Below are 12,975 nucleotides of genomic sequence, written 5' to 3'. Positions count from 1 at the left end.
AAACAGAAGGCAGCAGGGAAAGTAATGTAATGAGATATTTATAGATGGATTGATTCTACCCAGGGAACCACAGCCCTGAGCTTACAAGACCTAAGTGGTGCTGTTGATGACCAGATCTCATGAAAGTATCTCAATCATAAGTCGAAGTTTACGTGATGGCAAATAACAACACACTATACTTCGAAGGAGTTTTCAGTGATCATACTAGCTGGGGATTCTGGAAGTGGTTATCCCCCCAAAGCCTGCACTTGAGGGGATGAAGAGGGAAAGAACATATCTATGCTCCTTGTCCAAACGCTACTCTGCTATAAACCTAATGAACAACAAAACAGACAAGGCCTGCAGCTAATGTTGATTCCTTGTTTGTAAATGTTCTCTTGTCTACAACTGCCTATTGAATTTACTTCTGTCCTGCAGTTACCTTTAGTCCAGGGAACAGGAATGCAGGATCGTTGTACTTCAGGTGTTGGGCTATAGCTACCATCTTTTCTTGTACTTGGCTGGTGCTGATGTGATTTGTAGTCCCAGTGTGGAGGATATTTTACTCACGCATTCTATAATCTTAGTTCACATTCTTTCCAGGTCTATAACTTTTAGCTGTACAGGTGAACATTGTCAATGGCATGTTGGATTCCATCTCAGTAGTAAGGCAACCAGGTGACAAGAGAACAGGACTCCCTCTTGTTAATGGTGGTGTAAAAGATAGGGTTCTTGGCACATATACTTCTCATCTCTGTGTGACAACTGTCAAAGCTTCCTTCTTTAATACCACTGCGAATAACATACCAGAAATATTTTTCTCCTGGGCAATCAGGCATCTTAGTTCAGGGAAATTGTCTGATGGTAGTTCAACAGCAGTACAGATGTTCATCAGTAGCATGTTCTGTTGTTGACTAGACTACTAGGCTTTCCCAATATACTGCTTATTTGATGTATAAAAAAGTACACTGTTCTGATTGTGTGTGAGAGACATTGTATAATAAAATGTCATTAAAAATGGTAAAACCAAAAAACCCAGAACAAAGTAGCAAAATTCCACAAAATTCCTATGCAATAAAATAATTAAAAATTAAATTGAAGAGGAATGAAAAAGTATGCAACAGGGATTTCCAAAGTCTAGTCCTCTTGGTGTTTTGCACTTCCAGCAGGCTCATGTGCATTGACCAATGATCACAGATTCTGGGCCCGTGTAACTTGGAGGTGTTGGGCAACACATTTGTGTAAGACTCTGTACACACATTCAACCTTGAGTCCATAGACCTCCTGATCCCAATGTAACCAAGTTGACATCTGGTGAAGGCTAGTAGGATAAAGTAGCATGGTACTGATTTGATGCTAAAGCTAATATTTAGATAAGGCAAGGCAGAGTGGAAGTTTCTGTGCTGTATTTGGAGGCATAATGGGCTCTTTCTTCTTTTTCTTACAGTTACCACCTCCCTATGAGCAGGCCCTGCAGTATCCTTCAGCCTTATCAGGAACAGACGTGGGTTCAGAGCTGTCAGCTGGACACAGCTTGCCGGACATGCTTCAAGCTTCACCCACATACACAATGCAAAGAAACACATCAGTATAGGTGTGACATTGGTTCCCCTCAACAGATGTGGCAATTTGGGACACAATTTTATAGTGCCACCTGCCACTCCTTTTTTCCCTCTCGTCCAAACTCCCTCTACAGCTGCCACATTTCCCTTTTACTGTTTCCCCATCACCAAGAACTAACACTTGAGGCTCTCCTGTTCTGTTTGGACATGAACCTGAGGACAACTGGACAGTTGAAACCATGACCTGGGAAAAATTTCTTTATTATTTTTACTTTTGATAGTATCCAAGACTGGAGGAATCTGTGCCAGGAAGGTCTAGAGATACACTGAATCCCATAGTGCAGCAAAGAGGGCTGGAATCATTGAACTCAGGGGAATATTTTTGCCATAGGAACTTATAAGACATATGGAACCATTGCAGGAATTGCCTTTGGGTACCTGGGTCAAACATTGAAAAAAGCTAATGAGATGCTCCATCTTGTTACTTGAGAGAAACTCAAACTTTCTGGCCAAAGAGTTCTTCTGTTTGTGTGTGTGAGAGCATTTCCCAGACTTTCAGAGTATTAACCCTTACAGAGAGAATGTTCTACTGAATTGTTGGTCTTCTTGACAGCAATCAACACGGCAGGAATGGGTGACAGAATCAAAGTGACAGAATGAGGTATTGGAGACATTAGGGTGGGATTCTTCTTTTTCATCTTCTTTCAACTGCTGGGCGGTTTTGTGAGGCCAAACAAGATGAATGGATCAACAGAGGACAGAATCTGGAGCTTCTGCAGCAACCTTCTCTGATCTCAAGAATCCACACTATCTGAAGTTTAGGGCCAAGCCATATCAGAAAAAGGGTGGTGTGCAGAGACTTGGAATTTCCCCCCGGAGGGGAGTAAGGTGTCAAGAGCTATTTTTCTTCATTCCTATTGTTCATTACTCTCCTTGATTGTTTGTCACTTGGAGCTAGGACAATCTTATTCGGCTTGAATCTGATTTTTATTATTTGGGTTTTTATTTTTGTTTGGCGAATAAGCTTTGGAAATGTTCCTAATGCCATCATTTAAAACATAGAGTAATCTGATCAGGAAATAACTGCCATTGTTAAGTTACCAAAACATTTTTTGTATTGGATTTGTTTATGCCTTTCTGTGGATTTGGTAAAGCTCAGGAACAGATCCATGAAGTTGCATCTGGGCTCCACCCTTTTGTGACTAGTGGAGGCGTCGCATTACAGAGGTTAAAGAGAAGGGAAGGCAGTATGGGGACGTTATCTCAGCAGATGAGCTACAAAGATACAGATTGGGGGACGCCTGGCTCGAGAGTATGTGTGAAAAAGATCTTGGAGTCCTCGTGGACAACAAGTTAAACATGAGCCAACAATTTCATGCAGTGGCTTTAAAAGCCAATGGAATTTTGGCCTGTATCAATAGGAGTCTAGTGTCTAGATCCAGGGAAGTCATGCTACCCCTCTATTCTGCCTTGATAAGACCACACCTGGAATACTGTATCTATCCAATTCTGGACACTGCAATTGAAGGGAGATGTTGACAAGCTGGAATGTGTCCAAAAGAGGGTGACTAAAATGATCTAGGATCTGGAGAACAAGCCCTATCAGGAGCGGCTTAAAGAGCTGGGCATGTTTAGCCTGCAGAAGAGAAGGCTGAGAGGAGACATGATTTGGGCTTGTATTAGTATGTGAGGGTAAATCATAGAGGAGGGAGCAAGCTTGTTTTCTGCTGCTCTGGAGACCAGGACGCGGAACAATGGCTTCAAACTACAAGAAAGGAGATTCCACCTGAACATTAGGAAGAACTTCCTGACTGTGAGAGCTGTTCAGCAGTGGAACTCTCTGCCCCAGAGTGTGGTGGAGGCTCCTTATTTGGAGGCTTTTAAGCAGAAGCTGAATGGCCATCTGTTGGCGGTGCCTTGAATGCAATTTTCCGGCTTTTTGGCAGAACGGGTTTGGACTAGATGGCCCATGAGGTCTCTTCCAATTATGATTCTAAGGCTCCCTTCCCTCTCCTGAACTATGTGATGCCACTGTAAAAGAATGGCTTTCTTTTGATGAGCAAAATATTGCAGCTTCAGCTCCTGCTCTGAAGGACAAGTTTTAACCATGGTTTTACAGCAATAGCAACCAACTGCTTTGCTGTAAATAACAGAGATTAAGGAATAGCTGTAGTCAGAGTGCATATGCCTGAGGCTTGTCTCTAATTTGTTATATGGCTGAGAGTCAGTCTGTGTTTGCCTACAACTCCCATCACCTCAATCCTGCATGACCAATTGTAAGGGATTGTCAGAGTTGTGATACAAAAACTGAGGTACGCACCTCTGCCATAAAGAAAAAATTACCATTGGCTGGAACAATTTAGTATTCTCAATGCAATAGTTGGGTTTAGCCATAGCTCTTTATCAAAAACTGCATGAAAATCAATCTTCCTGCGTTTTTGAATGTTTTATTGTGTACGAACTCACTCTTACATGTCCTGATTATCATCAGAAAAATTGATCTTTGGTGGGTATTCTCAGTGGTCTATGTGTTTATGCCTTCAAGTCACCTGTTGACTTACAGCAGGGGTGTCAAATGCATTTTCATTGAGGGCCACATCAGCCTTATGGTTGCCTTCAATGGGCCACTGAATCCATGGATGGAGGATAGAAAGCCAAACATCATTTTTACATAGTGATTGGTGCTCTTTAGTTTGTACACTGTTTGGGTGCTGAGATGTTATTGTAGGGCAACTCCCATCATTTTTCATTATCTGCCATTCAGACCAGGGCTAATGGGAATTGCAACCCAAATGCATTTAAGGCTCTGAGGCTGGGGAAGGGTTAAAGGACAATGACAGACATCATATCCACAAGCCTTATACCTAAATTCAGTTCTGACTAAACAGAACACACTGCAGCTTTCCAGATGTCTTTGCATTACAACTCCTATCAGGACTAATCAATATCTAATAATGAGGAATATAGGGGTTGTAGTCCAGCATCTGGAGGGCCACATAAAATGAGATGGCAGGATGCATTCAGCCTGCAGGCCTTCAGTTTGACACATGTTACAGCAACCCCATGAACCTCACAGGCAATAAATACTCAGAAATGCTGAATATTTCAAAAAGATGGACTCAATTAGAAGTTGTTATATTTCTGCAACCATGAACCATCCATGAATGAAACTGTTAGCACTTGAGAAGGTTGGGAACAGACTGAATTTCAAAGGGTTCCCACCAAATGCCTCTCCCAAGACACAGCCAGCTCTTGGCCTGTCATCATTCGCAAGGCCTAAGGCCCAATGAGATATTCTCCATTTGCGGGGTCATTGTTCAGATTTGTTTTGGGCTAAAATGTGATAACTTTATAATTCATTAAAATGTTTGTACCTTTTTGTGTATTTGTACAATGTTGCCAGTGAAATACACTGCTTTGAAATCGGGTCCATCATTTTGAAATACCCTGTAGTTTTTCCAGTTCTTTGCTGTGAAGTATAGCCTACACCATCTGACCCTTGTTGGCATTCTCCCATTCAGTTACTGTCCAGGGCTGATCCGGCTTAATTTCTAAGATCAATTGGAATCTGGTGCCTTGGAATGCTATCAAAATGCAATAACACTAGCAAACACTAGAGGGCAGCATTATACCCGGAAGTATTGAATTTCTGTACTGTTTAGAAGACTGGCCATCATTTAAAGTTCAGAATAATAGAACTGAGATAACAAATAGCCAGAGTTTGACAAGAGCTCTCATATCATGTGTGAACATGTGAAAGCCATAGCAAGATTACAGTTGAAACAAGCTATTTAGGTCATCCTGTGTGGTTTATTTCATTTGAGTTTCATTTGAGTTTCTGTTAAAGTACAGTAAACTCCAGCCACGCTCAGGAATAGAGGTAAAGAATGCATTATCCTCCAGGTATTGGAGAACTGCATTTTTATTTATGCTATGTAACAGTAAGGGATTGTGAAAGTTGCCCATGCCAGTTCCAGAGACCCCGAAATGCAAAAAAATGTCCACTTTTACTGAAAAGTGCTAGATAGTTGTCTTCCACTTTGTATGCCATTGTGATATATACCCACAAAGTTTCTGGTGAGACAATAAATTGATGGAGGGCTTTCTGCTAAGGCTTCTCCTGCACCTACTGTTAAGTTTACTTAGCCCATTGAGAACATACTGCCAGTCGCTTCTGGTGTGAGAGAATCAGCCATCTACAGAGACACTGCCCAGGGGACGTTCGGATATGTTACCATCCTGTGACATGTCCCTGCATGGGAAGCTGGGGCTGCCAGAAGGGAACTCACCTGTCTTGCGGATTTGGACTGCCAACCTTCAGGTCAGCAGTTCAGCCAGCACATGGGTTTAACCCATTGTGAGACTGTGGCTCCTATACACTGAGATATGCAAAGGACTCGTGCACTCCCCACCCAGACCTATCTGTATGGAGATCAAAAGTCATTTTGGATGCCTGCAGAGATGCAGGCTGCAGTTGAAAACTGTTGCTGAGAAGCACAATGGTTCTGATAAGTCCCTTTTAAAGGTGAAACTCCAAAGCAGTGACCATGCTGGCTGAAGGATTCTGGCAGCTGTTGTTCAAAAAGGTTACTTTGCCAAGCTCTGCCCTAAACCTATCCCTTCCATGGTTCACATTATGGCAGTAACCTCCAGTACCTATTCTGCAAATATATCGATAGAGAAAGCTTCAAACCATAACCTGCCAATTAATTATGGTAGCATTGCCCTTGTATTTTAGAAAACAACATTTATTTCATTGGGTTAGTCAGATATATAAATATACATCCTTTACAATACAGAAATTGCTCTTGACAGTATGGTAAAGATGCCCAGTCTTCCTCAGCCATGGCTCAGGGAACAGTAAGTAACTGAAGCAAGTCACTCGGAAGGACAGAACTGATGGTTGCTGGGGGTCAGATCTCCCTGAGCAAGTTCTTGGCTGGTATCTTCTGGGCAATCTTACAGCATGTTGACCAACTTAAAGCTCCCCACCTCAACCGTGGGGACTACATTGATGAACGTTTTATAAAGCACTGCTCCTCTGGGCAACTGGCAGATGACGTCTTTGCTTTCCTCGTGACGGGGGCGTGGCACATAGACTTCCTTGGTGTATCGCACAATCCCATCTTCAAGTGCATACAGCCACTTGTTGCAGCCCATCCCCACCTGATGGTGAAAAGGGGAAGTTGTTACAAAGGAGGTAACTTAACATCTAGGGCTGCTTACATGGATCATGTCCAAATGACTAATATCAGCACCTTGGCCAGGGCTTTGGCACAGCTGGTAAATCACCAGCAATTATAAGATCTACCAACCAAAAGTTTGCAAGTTTGAAGTCCCGGGTCTGCGTAAGCATCTGACTGTTGGCCCTGCTCACTGTTTACCTAAGCAGTTCGAAAATAGCTTACAGCTGTAATTACAGAAATTAGGTACCGCTAATGCTGGGGAGGTATTTTATGACTCCATAAAGGAAAAAAAATCAAAGAATGCAGGTGACCTAAAAGCAGAAGTAAGTTCTGATGGATCTTTGTCATAGAGGATGGAGTGACAGCACCCCCTGTGGCTGGCAACTCCGAGGTGCTGACAAACTGGATGTTCAACTGGATGTCAACACAACATAATATATGTACATCTCCTTTCTGTTCTTTGTCCCAACCAAAAAACGGCATTGAATGGAGAGCCACAGGTTGTGTGCCACTGCCTTAGATTGTACCTGGCTTCATATCCATGAGGTGCCTGGAATTAAATGCAGCCATTGGCAGCCCTTCATCATCACAGGAGGCCAAGTTACTATGAAAGTGTTACTAAATACTAGTGTTCCCTGTCCACTTCCTTGTTCTTTTCTTGTCAGGGAATCTCTCACCTTCTCCTGCCCTTGTGTAGTATTGAAGACAGACATCTCTCTTCAATTGCACTGCACAGGGGCAGGAAGAAAACATTGTTTATGATCTGCAGCAAAGGTTTCTGGATTCCACAGCCCGACAGCTGTAAAAACAAGACTCTCACTTCCCCTTCTCAATCTAGGCTGTTGGACTCCTGGGCCCATAATTTTTCATTGACTGTACAGTATTTGCATATGTAGGTCATCCAAGTGTGTGATTCACAGGATGGATTCAAGCACTACCCTCATTCACCTTCTGCTTGATTTTATCCCCAGCCATTATTTTGCACAGGTCCAAGTGGTTGGCTTCAAGGTTATGTTTGGGCGACCTGAGGACATTCTTACTGCAATGCACATTGTATGTGGATGGCCAAATCTAATCCCTTTTCCAAAACATCTATACATTAACTGATTTAACCATTCTATTCCGCCTTGGTCAGAGGACACCTGGAATCACACTGTGTCCAGTTCTGGGCACTGCAATTTAAGGAAGATGTTGACAAGCCGAAATGTGTCCATGATGAGGGCCATATATAAATCCGTGAGAGGAAGTCACAGGGAGGAGAGAGAAAGCTTGTTTTCTGCTGCCCTGGAGACTACGACATGGAAAAATGGCTTCAAACTACAGGAAAGGAGATTCCACCTGAACATTAGGAAGAACTTCCTGACTCTGAGAGCTGTTCAGCAGTGAAACTCTCTGCCCCAGAGTGTGGTGGAGGCTCCTTCTTTGGAGGCTTTTAAACAATGGCTGGATGGCCATCTGTCGGGAGTCCTTTGAATGCAATTTTCCTGCTTCTAGGCAGAATGGGATTGGACTCTTCCAATGAGGTCTCTTCCAACTCTGTGATTCTATGATCACATCTTTGGTGAACTGAATTCATTTGAGCCTCATCTATTTTGGAAGAAGTCAAGAAGGTTGGATACATCGGGTCCAATATAGACACACTTATTTTCTTTCTTTCTTTCTTTTCTTTAATTGTAAAAATACTTGCAAGTTGTGCTGTGGAATAACAGCAAACAGAACATCCCTTTCTCCCTGAATCACCTCACATCAGGAATTTGTCCTTTAGTCTATGAAATACAATCATTCTCTTGCTGACCTGCTTAAAAGCAACTATTATCAGGTTCCTATCCAGGCCAAGATCTGAAACTATACTGTTCCCAGTATTTCCCACTCCTATTCAGGCCGATGTGTCCAAGCTCAGATTTCATTTAATCTGTGGTGCAATCCTTTTCATACTAACAAAAGGCTCCTAGGAAACCAGTTTCAATTCTTTTGTTGGTTAATATAACTAGTTCCCAACCAACCTTAGGGCAAGGCAAAGGGAGGTTACCCTTCCCCTGGGGCAAGAGAAAGAATCTTGAAAGATAAGAGCAGGGGTCCTCAAACATTTTAAACAGAGGGCCAGGTCACAGTCCCTCAAACTGTTGGAGGGTCAGATTATAATTTGAAAAAAAAAATGAATGAATTGCTATGCACAGTGCACATATCTTGTTTTTAGTGACGAGACGCTAGTGAATGGTCATCATAGTAATTGTGTATTAATTGTGTATTAAATTAGGTTATTAACTGTTTTATATTGGTGTTTGAATTCTGCTGTATCCTGTGTCTTGTGAACCGCTGTGAGTCGCCTTCGGGCTGAGAACAGCGGTATAGAAGCAAAGTAAATAAATAAATAATTATCTTATTTGTAATGCAAAAAAACCCACTTTAAAACAATACAATAATTAAAATGAAGAACAATTATAATAAATATAAGCTTATTAGTATTTCAATGGGAAGTGTGGGCCTGCTTTTGGCTGATGAGATAGGATTGTTGTTGTTGTGTGCTTTCAAGTCGTTTCAGACTTAGGTTGACCCTGAGCGAGGGCCGGGTAAATGACCTTGGAGGGCCGTATCCAGCCCCCAGGCCTTAGTTTGAGGACCCCTGGATAAGAGAATAAACAATAAGGAGGTTAATTGGAACCCGGCACCTAAGAGAACCTTGGTAATGCAACACTGCTAATTTACAGATGAGGGACAACAAAAGCTTTGATAACGGAGACAGTACAGGATTAAGTGTGGATTGTTGGGAAACATCTTCATAGTGGAGAGGGGAAAAAACTTACATGAGCCCCTGGGTGCCAACGAATCACTCGCTGTGTTGCTAGTATGTTGCCCGCATGAACAAACTGTCCTGCAAATAAGGAGCACAAAGTAAGGAACATCAGAAACCAATCAACCTACCAGCTGTTAGGAATTGTGGGAGTTGAAGTCCAAAACACCTGGAGAGCCGAGGTTTGCCCAGACCTAACTTAGTTGTTGATCTAGGCTCTGTCTTGTTCACATGAGGGTTGAATGAAAAGTAATGCCCTCACCTTCATAACTCCTCAACAGATGGCAATACTGGTATGCAGCAGGTGCTGGCTTGCTCAGTCGACTCCTCTACAGTTCCATTGTGGCGGGAAGCCTTAGTATTGAATGGCTGTGTTGTTAAAAGTGCGAAGTATGGAACCCTGTGCAAATGGTCGGTCAATGCGACTTAAGCAATGCGCAGTCATTGAATTCTTGACAGCAGAAGGTTTCACCCCAAAGGAGATTCATCAAAGAAGCTGTTTATGGTGACAGTTGTTGATGTGAGTACTGTGCGTCATTGGGCAAGAAAGTTTAAGTGACAAAGAGTTGGACGCCCTGTGACAGCAACCACTGAGTTTCACAAGCAAAAGGTTGATAGACTGATTCAGGACAAAGGTTGTATCACTCAGAGAGAAATTTCAAGCACAATCGGAATTTCACAAGAACGTGTGGGTCACATTATTGCTTTGCCTGGGTATTGGAAGATGGGTACCCAAGATGCTGACGCCTGAAATTTATTTCATATCAAAAGATTGCATAAATTATTATAAAGCTGATAAAATAGAAGGTGTGCAGGCAGCTAAATATCTTTTGACCAAAAACAGACAACAGGAACGGCATTGTCTGTAGCCTCCAACAATTCCTCGAAATGAAAGCACACAAACTTGAAACTTCAGAGACTGGACCTCACCACCATACAACATCCTCCATACAGTCCAGATTTAGCACCGTCTGATTTCCATCTGTTCCCAATAATGAAAGAAGATCTGCGTGGTCATCATTATGCTTCTGATGAAGATGTTGAGAAAACTGTGAGATGCTGGTTGCAGAAACAGAGTGCTGACTTCTTCTTTGACAGCTTCAGAAAACTTAGAATCATAGAATCATAGAGTTGGAAGAGACCTCGTGGGCCCTCCAGTCCAATCCCCTGCAAAGAAGCAGGAATATTGCATTCAAAGCACCCCTGACAGATGGCCATCCAGCCTCTGTTTAAAAGCCTCCAAAGAAGGAACCTCCACCACACTCTGCGGCAGAGAGTTCCACTGCTGAACGGCTCTCACAGTCAGGAAATTCTTCCTAATGTTCAGATGGAATCTCCTTTCTTGTAGTTTGAAGCCATTGTTCTGCGTCCTAGTCTCCAGGGAAGCGGAAAACAAGCTTGCTCCCTCCTCCCTGTGGCTTCCTCACATATTTATACATGGCTATCATATCTCCTCTCAGCCTTCACTTCTTCAGGCACTTTGTTCATTGTTGGCAGATATATATCCAACTGTCTGGTGATTATGTCAAAAAGTGAATAGTGGAAGTTAAAGAGTACATTCTAAGGATTATTTCTGTGTTTGATTTATTAAAATATTCCCATCCAAACCCAAGTAACGAAGGTGGAGGCATTACTTTTCGCCCAACCCTGGTATATCCTAAATTATGCCCCAAAGAGAAGTAAGATGAATACAAACCCAGGCTTTAATGAACCAGCCTATGCAGTGTAACCAGAATCCCTGCAGTGGGCGAATGCAGTTCTCCAAATCCTGGGAAGTACTTGGATAATGGAGCCAGTGACTTACCATCCATTTTTTTGAAGCCGTAGCGTTTCCCAGGACTTTTCCCACCACGGTTTTTGGAGCTGCTTCCACTCTTTTTGGATGCAAACCTCACTGCCACTGCAGTCAGGGGGGAAACGGCCCATACTGTGTCAGAAAGAGAGAGAGAGAGAGAGTCATGAAACTGTCCCCAACTGACAACTATGTATAATGAAGAAGAAACCCCATTAATAGTAAACATCTATATAAATAAAAATGTAATGTTCATTTGTGATACCATCAGAACTCAAAAACCACTGGGGGAATTGACACCATATTTGAACACAAGACACCTAACAACCCAATGTATGTCCTCAAGTAAAAAAAATAATAATGATTTTGTCATTTGGGAATTGTTGTTGCTGGGATTTATATTTTACCTACAATCAAAGAGCATTCTGAACTCCACCAATGATGGAATTGGGCCAAACTTAGCACACAGGGCTCCCATGACCAATAGAAAAAACTGGAAAGGTTTGGTGGACATTTCCTTGAGTTTGGGAATTGTAGTTCACCCACATCCAGAGAGCACTGTGGACTCAAACAATGATGGATCTGGACCAAACTTGGCACGAATATTCTATGTGCCCAAATATGAACACAGATGGAGTTTAAGGGGAATAGACCTTGACATTTGGGAGTTGTAGTTGCTGGGATTTATAGTTCACCTACAATCAAAGAGCATTCTGAACTCCACCAATGATGGAATTGAACCAAACATGGCATACAGGACTTCCATGACCAACAGAACACACTGGAAGGGTTTGGTGAGCATTGACTTTGAGTTTGGGAGTTGTAGTTCACCTACATCCAGAGAGCACTGTGGACTCAAACAATGATGGATCTGGACCAAACTTGGCACGAATATTCCATATGCCCAAATATGAACACAGATGGAGTTTGGAGGAAATAGACCATGGCATTTGGGATTTGTAGTTACTGGGATTTATAGTTCACTACAATTAAAGAGCATTCTGAAACCCACAAACAACAGAGATGGAGCAAACTTCCCACACAGAACCCCCATGACCAACAGAAAATACTCAAGGCCATCCAGTCCAACTCTCTTCACCAGGGCAAGAAAATGTAATCAGAGCCCTCCTGGCAAAGAGCCATCCAGTCATAAATATAGATAGATAGATAGATAGATAGATAGATATGATTCTCTCTCTCACACACAGGTATAGTATCATAGATTTGAAAGAGACCCTTAAAGAAGGACTATGATATGTTGCATATTCCAGAGAAGGCAAACCAGACACGCTCCACATCAACACTGGCAAAGAAACAACAAGAAATACTGTTTACCCACAAGCATAAAGGAATTACACATATTAGAAACCAACACTTTCTCATTACTTTATTTTCCAGATCACCAGACTGGGCCACAGCAACGCGTGGCAGGGGATGGCTAGTTGGAAAATAAAATGAAAGCTGAGAACAGTTGAGTTCCTTCCCCCCTGCCTGACTCACACTGCCCACCGGAGGCTGGGCCCGAGGGCAAGAAGGACAGCCGGCCCAGCAGCTGCAGCGCCATCCCGCCTTGCCCTTCTCCTCCTCCTCTTCCTCCTCCTCCTCCTCCTCGGAAAGGCCGCCTCTTCCCCGTCTGACGCGCTTCCGGATCCGCTGGGTTTGTGG

General features: G+C 42.8%; 2 protein-coding genes across 3 annotated transcripts in view; one reads left to right on the top strand and one right to left on the bottom strand.

The window, feature by feature from the left end:
- The window catches only part of LOC132768656 (uncharacterized), a 35,730-nt gene extending 30,812 nt beyond the window's left edge, over positions 1–4,918 (top strand). For both annotated transcript variants that reach the window (XM_060764751.2, XM_060764750.2), the window contains exon 5: positions 1,427–4,918. In XM_060764751.2, coding sequence (XP_060620734.1) covers positions 1,427–1,573 — 147 coding nt within the window. In that variant the 3' untranslated portion in view covers positions 1,574–4,918. The remainder of the gene's footprint in view (positions 1–1,426) is intronic.
- A 1,350-nt stretch (positions 4,919–6,268) lies between these two features.
- MRPL27 (mitochondrial ribosomal protein L27) lies at positions 6,269–12,923 on the bottom strand. Its single transcript, XM_067463778.1, has 4 exons — positions 12,811–12,923; positions 11,323–11,445; positions 9,532–9,599; positions 6,269–6,707 (listed from the first exon to the last, which is right to left on the bottom strand). Exons 1-4 carry the CDS (start codon positions 12,872–12,874, stop codon positions 6,501–6,503), a joined length of 462 nt encoding a protein of 153 aa, XP_067319879.1. The 5' UTR covers positions 12,875–12,923; the 3' UTR covers positions 6,269–6,500.
- Positions 12,924–12,975: the final 52 nt, after the last annotated feature.

Source organism: Anolis sagrei, chromosome 2 (assembly GCF_037176765.1).
Source record: "Anolis sagrei isolate rAnoSag1 chromosome 2, rAnoSag1.mat, whole genome shotgun sequence".
Taxonomy (NCBI): Eukaryota; Metazoa; Chordata; class Lepidosauria; order Squamata; family Dactyloidae; genus Anolis; species Anolis sagrei.
Note: the sequence above shows the minus strand (reverse complement) of the source record. Positions and strands in the feature narration are given on the sequence as shown.

What these genes read in the sequence shown, in the direction of transcription:
- MRPL27 (XM_067463778.1), bottom strand. Translation starts at nt 12,874, where the DNA reads ATGGCGCTGCAGCTGCTGGGCCGGCTGTCCTTCTTGCCCTCGGGCCCA. An exon ending in CGGCTTCAAAAAAATGGATG is followed by an intron (nt 9,600 to 11,322) that starts GTAAGTCACTGG and finishes CCTTATTTGCAG; the next exon opens with GACAGTTTGTTCATGCGGGC. An exon ending in GTTGGCACCCAGGGGCTCAT is followed by an intron (nt 6,708 to 9,531) that starts GTAAGTTTTTTC and finishes TTTCACCATCAG; the next exon opens with GTGGGGATGGGCTGCAACAA.